This window comes from Ochotona princeps, chromosome 16 (genome assembly GCF_030435755.1).
Source record: "Ochotona princeps isolate mOchPri1 chromosome 16, mOchPri1.hap1, whole genome shotgun sequence".
Taxonomy (NCBI): domain Eukaryota; kingdom Metazoa; phylum Chordata; class Mammalia; order Lagomorpha; family Ochotonidae; genus Ochotona; species Ochotona princeps.
In genome coordinates, this window is record NC_080847.1 from 25140242 (window position 1) to 25150322 (window position 10081).

A 10081-nucleotide genomic window follows, 5' to 3' on the forward strand; every position below is an offset into this window, starting at 1 on the left:
GAAATAAAAAAACAGTTCTTCTGATTACCCTAAGCAGGCTACTACTATTTGTTTTGGGTTTTTCCGCCTTTTATTGTAGCTGATGAACCAAGTCCCCCGCCCCTAAAGATACACCAAAAGACCTTTTAATGTAAACTCTGAGCTCCATACAATTCCTTATACTTCGCCCATTAACAGTTCTTGTATTTTAACAAGTTGTCAGCTAAAAAGAATTTCAGACCTGTTTCAAGCTTGCCTTTTCTACCACAACTTTCGCCAATGTTTAGACAAGATATATGCGATCTCCACACCCCAACAGCCTTATTTTAATAAGGTGCCAACAAGAGCAAAATACCCTGGGGAGGATCAGGAAACCAAGCTTAGTTCCAGTGATATGATTAGCTAGGCATACTTGCTCTCCTTGTGAGCTAGTCATTCCACCTGGCAAAAGATTATTACACTTAGATCTAACACTACACTTAATTTACAAGTTCTTTAGCAACGACTACAAGTCAGTGACTTGCTGTTTAAACTAGCCTTCCAGGGCAGGCATTTGGTTTAGTGGTTACAAAGCTGGTCAGGCTGTTCAGTTCCCGAATCAGAGTGGCTGGGTTCCACTCTCCACTCCGGCTCCTAATTCAACTTCCTCATTAACGCACACCCTGGGAAGCAGGAGGTGATGGCCCAAGTGGCTGGGTGCCTGTCCTTCACACGGGAGACCGGCACTGTGTTGCCAGCTCTTGGCTCTGATGTGGTCTAGCGTGGACATCTGGGCATCAAACCAGCAAACAGGAGCTCTGCCAGTACCTCTGCATCTCTGTCTCCTCCTCGGTAGGGGGTGCAGACACCCTAGCACAGGCACAGGCACGTTATAAACTATTCCTACTTTTTACTGTCCATCAAGATAAAATGCAAATAGTTTTAGGTTAACACTTCAACTATCGTAAACGCTGGCTCTACAACTTAAGGACTCTAAAAAAAAAAAAAAAACTTGGCTAACCTTCTCCTTCCCAAATGTGTTCATGCTTTTCTGTGTCTGCATCTATTTTCTGTGTCTGCTGCTTTTTCCGCATAGAAAACTATCTCCAAATTCACCTATCCCAATCCTCCCAAGCTTCCAAGAGCTATTCCACTTATTTCACGTGGCCATACCTGATTGGTTCATTCCCAGAGATTTATTTGTACCCCACAGGCCCTATATTTGCATGAACTACTCCATTCATATGACTTCTATATGCTACACTACGCAAACTGGAATCTTCATACCTCCCACCTCTCCCCAGTTACACTGCAACCCCACACCCACTTCCCTTGCCCCTGGCGTAACAGTACAGGATGAATGTGCTTTTGTTTTTGCTTTTAAATACCTGTTCTACACAATACACAACAAAGCACTTCTGGTATACTGGTAGATAAATGCTCAACATATAGTGGCAGCCTTAAGTAGCGCACGTGAGTGAGGTACAGGATCCAGTAAAGCACAGGGTTCCACAGTCCTAATACCAACATTACTCAAGTGTGTGATCCTGGCCAAACTACTTAACCCCCGAGGGGCTGAATCTCTATACACACACACACCCACCATCGCCTAGTCAAACTACTTAACCTCCGAGGGGCTGGCTGACTCTAACACACACACACCCACCATCGCCTAGTCAAACTGCTTAACCTCCGAGGGGCTAAATCTCTATACACACACACTCCAGTATGGATCTCAACAGATTGTCACTGAGATTCTGAAAAGATCCTTGACCCAAAACAAATGATCAGTTAACTGCTGTATGTTATCACTACTATTGTTAGGTCAAAATGTAGTTAATAGTACACAAAGTGATATAAACTGCAAGAGTTTACAATTTTCTTAGTTAGAATTAGGCAATATGCATAGCCTATTAAATATCACAGTTACAATCTGAAATCTTTTTCTAGCCACTCGAAAGATTGAAGCTATAATGATCAGACCAGCTTGACGCAGTCTCAGAACAAGTTTCTACCCAAACTTGAGAGCACCTGTTGTGGACAGCCATTTCCCCAAAACTGCAAGCAAGCTAAACTGTTTCCGTACCAGTAATATCAACTACATAAAATATAAACAGCTAGCTTTATACTTACGGTAAACCACCCTTCACAATTTGGAAGACTTTCATATTTAAGGGGTGGCAAACATTATTTATCCTAGTCAAAGAACCGTTAACTCCTTCCCTCCTGCTTTTCATGTCAACACTTCTCTAACTTAAAAACAAACTTTCGTCTTATGTAAAACTAATTTGTAGTCCCTGTCTTCATGGGACAGAGCAAGCTCACTGATGTGCCAAACCCAGCCAGAGGACACACACTCCCAACGACTCCACTTCCTCTCTGTTCCCTTAATCTGACTTCCTTACTCTCCAAGCACACAGAGCAGCCATTTCAAGGGAACTAGTTCATGCTCAATTTGATCCAAAAATTAAAGAACAGAAATAGTCTGTAGGGGCAATAAAAGAAAACACAGTGCTCCACATCCAGGACAGACGACTGGTAAACAAACAAAGAAACAAACAAACAAACTCTTAAGAGTCAGATTCAAGCAAACTGCAGTTCTGTGGCTTTAACGACCAGGCCAAGTTTATGTAAACATTTTTATTTTGCAATATGAAAGAAGCCAAAATCTTCAAAGTTAACACAACAAAAAGCAAAAAAGCATCTGTGCAAGAAAACTACTCAGAAAAAAGACTTACAGAACCAGTTCTTTAAGACAAGCCAAGTAAGTGGAGAAAGGGAAAGTACTGCAAATGTGTGCTCCTGATCAAAAAAGATACAAACACCTACCGCTGCTTTCTCCCTCTCTGTTGACGAGGTTGCTCCTCCTGAGGATATTTAAAAATATCCTGAAAAATGGGTTCATATTTCTTAAAAATAACAGCCGAAACAGTGAAGTTTCTTTCTAATCTCTCAGTACGCTCTCTGAAGTGTGGGGGTAGATTCGCCATATCTTCCCACTTCTTCATCTTGTTAAAAAATTCAATTAGGCTGACATTAAAGAGAGGATATATATTAAAAATTAGCATAAAAGTATACAATATCAACAATTACAAATATATCAACATCTCATATGCAGCATATCACACTTAGACAGAAACATGAAATTGCAATTCTTGCCTCTGAAAAACTAATTTCTCTTAAAGAATGCCTGATTCCGCCAACCCTCCTAATCTTTTTTTTTTAGGCCTCAGGTGATTAAAAAAATAAATAAAGTATGAAATGTAAAACAAAATTAAGTCAAAACCTACAAACATGTACTCAACTGTCAAATCTAACCAATATTAACATACCAATTAACGGATGCCATGTTTCCTTCAGGTTTGTTTTTTTTTTGAGAACTACAGAAACAGCCAAAATTCCCACCTGTACTCCTGATCCTATTCCTCATCTTCTTCCTCATGGATAACCATCGCTCTGGAGTTACTCCATTCCCTCCCACCCAGGCTTATGTGTTACTGCAGATTACCCAGGCGGTCTTCAAGGAGTTCATGAAAAATGGCCTGGATTTCACATCTCTCTTACACCAGAAGGGGCCGTCCTTTGACTGCACTAGGAGCTTTTCCACGTTCCCATAAACAGAGGCAGTATCTTTTGCATTACACTTTATAACAATGGCATCATAAGTAGCGTTCTACAATCTGCATTTTCACAAATATTTTCAAGATTCCCTTCTGTTGACACAGAGCGATCACATCCATTTTACTTCATCAAAACATTCCTCCAGCTGAACATACTTCTGGAATTCATTTCCAACAAATGGAAACGGAGGTTATCTCTAATTTTGCATAACAAAGTGCCAGCATGAACACATACCTGTCCACACCTGTCTGAGAGCTGCCCTGAGAGGAGGCCGAGAGTGTGAGCCTTCAAGCCACTGAGGTGTTTGTGGTGATGCCAAGTTACATCCTCACTGATGCTTATGGCCAAGAAAGTTCGCTATTTCCTGCACAGTGCTCAAACTTAGCAGAATTCAAATCTCCCCAGTCTAATGAGAATAAAATGTCAATTTCTACTTTCAGCTTCTTTGGTTCCCAGTCAAGCCAAGACTGAACATCTTCTCCTATGTCGGTTAGCTATGTGAGCTTTGGCCCCCATAAAGTCAATATCCATTTTTAGTTGTTGTTGGTCGATTATTTAATTGATTGTTAATAGTTCTTTATATGATTCTGGGCACTGATCCTTTGTCAGCTACATGTATTGTAAGTCTCCCAATCTGTTTTCATAATCCATTAAGTCCATCACGGCAAAAATGTAAATAATTTGAACCTATACGTAAAAATTTAAAGATGAAATTTCCCTGTTTTTTGTTCAGCGGCCAAAAAAAATGTAGTTTTCTGAAATGGACATAAAATTTAAACTCAGGATTATATTAACTACATTAAAATGTTAGATAAGTTTAGTTTATTAGGACGATTCCATAATTTGAACTGTATTTCTTCAAGTTCTTTGACACTGCACTGGATCACTCTGCCTCCACTTCTCTTCGTAAAGATTAAAATGTTGCACTTTACTGCAGTCCATTTCTGCATGTTTGCTGCTCAGGTGCTCACTGCACTGCCTCGTTCTTGGGCCTAAATACAACTCAGGAGGGAGTTAACGCTGAACATAGAGACTATAACTAAAATACTACATTTCTTGTTAATTATTTTAATAAACGATTTTTTTAAAAAACCATTAGGTCCATGAATTGACAGTGGAAATTCACTCCAAAATGTCAAACCTTTTTCCATCAATAACCCATAAAAGAAAATTCAAACCAGCAGTACAAATAAACATAATCAAGTCGATTATAGGCTAGCTAAAACTAACTTCTGCTATTTTTTTCAACACTGTTTGACCCTTTCTATAAATGATTATAAACTGTTGCTTATCCCCTAAAAGGGAACATAAATATTTACACATTCCATACAGATGCAAGTCTTAGGGCTTATTTCTTTCGGCCTCAGAGTAGCTCCTAAATCTTCTCCATATCCTTATTTAAATGCTCAATATTACACAGCGAGTCACAGCCTGAACAGCAAACTTCCATTCAAGTTCCTCACACATTAACATTTCAATATTTTCAAAGAAATAAAACAGAGACTAATTTTCATGAGGTGCAGGAACACCATGACCCAGCTTTTAATAAACTCAGCACTCCAGACATAAATGCTCAGAAAATGATGGAAGACAAATTCTTACTATCACAATGATTTATGAGTCTTCACATTAGCCACCTTTTACTCTTTAAATTCTAACATAGTTACCTTTGCTCTGAACATCGCAGGATTCTAGTTAAGGATACATAATTTCCTTCAACTGTCCCTTTGCTTACGGTTGGGACTGACTTTCTGCAAGCCACATATAAGGCACATGCTAACCAGTGAAGATCATTTCCCTGCAAAATCAAAGAAAATCAGTTTTTTAGCCAATGTACTATATATGTATCTTAGTATTAGAAACTTACATTTAAATTTAAAATGCTGTTTACATATTTGTGGGAAATGACTTTATCTGATGATGCCCTACTGCCTGCACGGGTCTTTATTTCCTCATCGGGAAGCTGAGCAGGGCTCTGCACCCCGTCACATCTTACGTAATATTATTTCCACTGGCCACACTTCGTAACTTCAAGGGGCGTACAAGACAACGTGGGGTCCACTGGACTGCCTCTCACCCAAGACAGGTGGCTGGGGAGAGGAGAAGCAACGTGTCAGATGCCTGATGCCAGGCTATTGTGAGATCCCAGGGACTGGTCAGACACACGGACAGACCACAAGTAAACTCCGCTGTGACACTCCAGCCCCTGAAGTCTTCCAGGGGAGGCACAGCCACTGTGAAGTAAAGCCACAACATGCCTACAGTGTCCTGTACAAGTCCCTGGCCTGCAGAACCTGTAAGCAAAAGAATCTGCCGCTTTTTAAGACTAAGCTTTTGGGTAATGTGTAACATAGTAAGTAAATTGACATTGTTATTTCTATGTATTTTTAATCTCGTTCTAAATCTAGACCAGGGCAAACTTCAGCTTGAGTGTACATCAAGCCACTAAGCTCATACCTAATCAAAATAAACACATAACTACATAAAATATATTGTTAGAACCCAATGGTTTGCTATGGATCTATTATCAGAGATGATTCCAAAGATACAGCTTTGAAGGCATGAGTTCTTATTTTAAGACATGTTTCTTTCTGACTGGAAAGTCAGACAAACATAAAGGAGATACAGGGGGAAAATTCTGCCTTCCTCTGCCTCACTCTCCAAGCAGCTGCAACAGCTGGAGCTGAGCCAATCCAAAGCCAGGCCCTTCTTCCGAGTCTCCCACGTAGGTGCAGGGTCCCAAAATGTTGGGCCGTCCTCAATTGCTTTCTCAGGCCAAAAGCAGAGAGCTGGATGGGAGGCAGGGCCACCAGAATACGAACCAATGCCCATATTGGATTCCGGCACGTGCAGGTAAGGACATTAGCCACTAGGCTACCGCATCAGGCCCTTAAAACATGACTTCTAACAGGTATTTTTCACATTTTTTTTAAAATCAAGAAATGGTATACCTTTCCTCTCCCTACACTGAGCATGTCCTTAATTTCTCTGCACCCAATATGGGTCAAAATGAAAAAAAAAGAGAAACAAATTCTTAATTTTCCACATATATACATAATTACCTAAGCCCAATTACAGTTATTAAAGCCAGGCTGCATATCTTTTAAAAAAAAGGATCATGTAATAAACATGTCTAAAAAATGGTTTCATAATATTCTTTACTTAACAAGAGCTAGAAGGAATTTAGCTTAGCAGCTCCAGAGTTTCCCTGCTGTATGGCTCTCTCACAGGAAATAAAAGGGTAAGCGCATCACAGCGTGGATCCTGCACTTCCATAGGGGTTTAAAGGAGATAGCTCACAGGAGTCTACCTTGGTCACACACAGAATTCACAGCAATACTGTTCCTTAAAGAACGAAACAGGGCCCGGTGCCTTAGCCTAGCAGCTGAAGTCCAGGATCCCATATGGACACCTGTCCTAATCCTAGAGGCCCCGCTTCCCATCCAGCTCCCTGCTTGCAGCCTGGGAAAGCAGTTGAGGACAGCCCAAAGCCTTGGGACCCTGCACCCGCATGGGAGACCTAGAAGAGGCTCCTGGCTCCTGATCAGCTCAGCTCCGGCCATTGCAGCTACATGGGGAGTAAATCAGCAGATGGAAGATCTTCCTCTCTGTATACCTGACTCTCCAATAAAAATAAATCTTTAAAAACAAAACAAGAAAACACCTTCGTCTTATATATACTAAGTATTTATAATATTTAAGGGACACAGTGGATGAAGCAATCTTGATGTCCACGCCTAGCAGCTTCAGGCAGCTAAGTGTTGTTCACTTCTGTGTCTAACACGTACTCGCTGGAAAAGCCCGTATGCTTAAAGATTCATCTATGAAACCAACCACTCACGGCCATCAGCCCTCGGGGTTCAAGGTGATCTGATCCCAAACCTGGGCTCTGCCACAGAGCTAGAACATGGTGGCAAATGACTTAATGGTCTCAGAGTCTCCATTTCCTTGGCTGAGGACCATGAGGATTAAAAAGAGCGAAAAGCACAGAAAATACAAGAAATCAAGAGACAAAGTGAGGAGCTGACATTGTGGCACAGTGGCTTAACCTGGCACCTGTGAGGCTGGCCTCCCACGTGAGTGCCAGCTGCAGTCCCAACTACTTCACTTCCGTTGCAGCTCCCTGCTAATACATCCAGGAAAGCGGCGGAAGGTGGCTGCTGTGCAGGGTGCCCTCCCACCCACGGGGGAGCCGGGGGGGGGGGCAGCTGCCAGCCTTTGGCTCCTGACTCAGCCCTGCCCAGGGAGGCCATTTGGGGAGTGAAGCAGCAGATAAAGGTCTCTCTCTTTCCCTCTGGCCCTGCCTCTCTGTACCTCTGGCTTTCAATCAATAAATAAATCCTGGAAACTAAAGATAAAGGGCCGACACCATGGCTCAATTCGCTCATCCTCCTCCTGCAAGCACTGGCAGCCCACTAGGGCGCTGGGTGCTGGGCGCTGGGCGCTGGGTGCTGGGTGCTGGCTTCTGTCCCAGCTGCTCCACTTCCCATCCAGCTCCCTGCTGTGGCCTGGCAAAGCAGCAAGGGAGTGCCCAAAGCCTTGAAACTGCATCCATTTAGGAGATCCGGAACAGGTGCCTGGCATCAGACCAGCTCAGCTGCGGCCAGTCGAGGAGTGAACCAAAGCAGGGAAGATCTTTCTGTTTCTCCTTTTCTCTGTAAATCTGACTTTCCAATAAAAAAATCTTTTTTTAAAAAAAGGAAAAACAAAGTTTTTTTTTTTTTTTTACCAAGTAACGTGGCAGCCATCCAGTATGTGCAACTTGTATATGTAATCCTAGACAGTAGGTGACTTAACAAGTTGAGTCACCCCAACCGTGGAGTATTAATCCCGTTCAATCTAGTTGACAGGATTATCCTGAGGTAACAGGAGAAGAACCTGTGCCAAATAGAAGCCCATCTCCCTGAGTGAGGAGAGCACGGAGACCCACACGGGCTTATTCCACCAGACGACTCAGGCAGGAGAGCCACTGCACTGTGCCGCCCCAGGAGGCTTTGTCCTCCTCAGGCTCCAGGATGGCCCTGGGACAGCGAGGACAAAGATTCCCACTTTACAGTTCACCAAGTCGAAGCCCCCTGAAGTCACTCAGGCAAAATCACACAGGTCGGCTGCCTCCCACAGCCCCTAGCTAGATCACCACCTTTTCTTCAGCTGATACAATGGGGAGCCAAAACTAGCAACTGCCTTCAAATTCTATTAAGGCAAGGATACAATCTTTAGAAAGCCATCCTCAAGCAGAACACACCGGGGTTAAAAAAACAAAAGGGCAAAAGAAAACAAAACCCTCTCCAATTATAGTGGACTGATACACCATTTAGGCCTGTGCACCCGGAGTCTGTCTTTGCTACCCTGTATAAAATCGAGGAACCTGAGGTTTAAATGCCACCCAGCTGGGCGGCCAAGCGGCAGATAAACAAACCGGACTTCCGTGTCACTCCCCATTGGCCCGTGAAGGGGAGGTGCCTACAGAGGAGACGGCCACTGGCTGCAACAGCCATTTTTCCCGTCTGCACGCCCCGTCCTACGAAAGGGCCAAAACAAGCCCTGGTCACTGCGACACAAGTCCTCGACACTCCCGCGAAGTGGGGGTGGCAGGGTGACCCCAAGGGGTGCTACGGTCAGTCGCAATCCCGCTTCCCAGTGACAAGCGGGGACGTGCATCCAGACCCTGGTGGCCGCGAAGCCCAGGGCCTGGGGCCTGGGGCCTGGGGCCTGGGGGAGGGGGACATGTCCACGTCTGTTTACGCAAACAGCCCGGAGCCCAACAGCGCGTCCCCGCAAGCCGGTGCCATGCCTGCGCCACCCAGGGAACCGAGCCCAGGGGGATGTGGACGCGGGGACGCCACTAACAGGTGTGCGAACACAGCAGCTTGGGGTGGGGAGCGGGGTGTCCAACCTCTCTCGAAATCGCCAAGACCATTTCTTTAAAAAGAATACTTTAATTCCGGTGCGCGAAGGATTCGCAGCCCGCTCCTGCCAGCCCGGGGTCGCGCGGGGCGTCTAGGGGTCCACCCGGTAGGACGGTGCCTGCCCGGCGCCGGGTCTGGACAGGACATGGCACCCCACCCTGGCGCGAAGTAGGCCCACGGAACCCCCCTCGTCTGCGCCCTCGAACGCACCTCCAGGGTGTAGCTCTCGCTCATGCTCCGGTAGCTGTCCCAGGCCTCGGCCCGCGCCGCCTCGTCCATGTTGAGGCGGCTGCACAGCTCGTCGAAGCGCTGCTGGATGTGCGGGGTGGGCGAGCCGGCCGACTGCGAGGCTTCCTCCGCTTCGCCATCCTCGTCCTCCTCCTCCTCCGAGGCTGGCGCCGCCGGAGGAACAGGCGGAGGCGGAGGCGGCGGCGACCGGTCGTTTCCCGAAGGCATGGCGCACAGCCCTGGGCAGCTGGTCCTCAGGAGAGCCGAGGGACCGGGCCGGGAGCCATTCAAACCGCAAAGCGCCCGCCCGTCCGCCGTCCGCACCGCGACTGCGCCGTGGTCAACGGTGCTGGACCTCTTTCAAG

General features: G+C 45.3%; 1 protein-coding gene across 1 annotated transcript in view; it reads right to left on the reverse strand.

Annotated features, from left to right (window-relative positions):
- RBL2 (RB transcriptional corepressor like 2) overlaps positions 1–10081 on the reverse strand; it is a 53413-nt gene extending 43332 nt beyond the window's left edge. Inside the window, exons 1-3 of the mRNA XM_004583852.2 lie at positions 9699–10081; positions 5247–5377; positions 2788–2988 (exon numbers count right to left, since the gene is read on the reverse strand). Coding sequence (XP_004583909.2) covers positions 2788–2988; positions 5247–5377; positions 9699–9944 — 578 coding nt within the window. The 5' untranslated portion in view covers positions 9945–10081. The remainder of the gene's footprint in view (positions 1–2787; positions 2989–5246; positions 5378–9698) is intronic.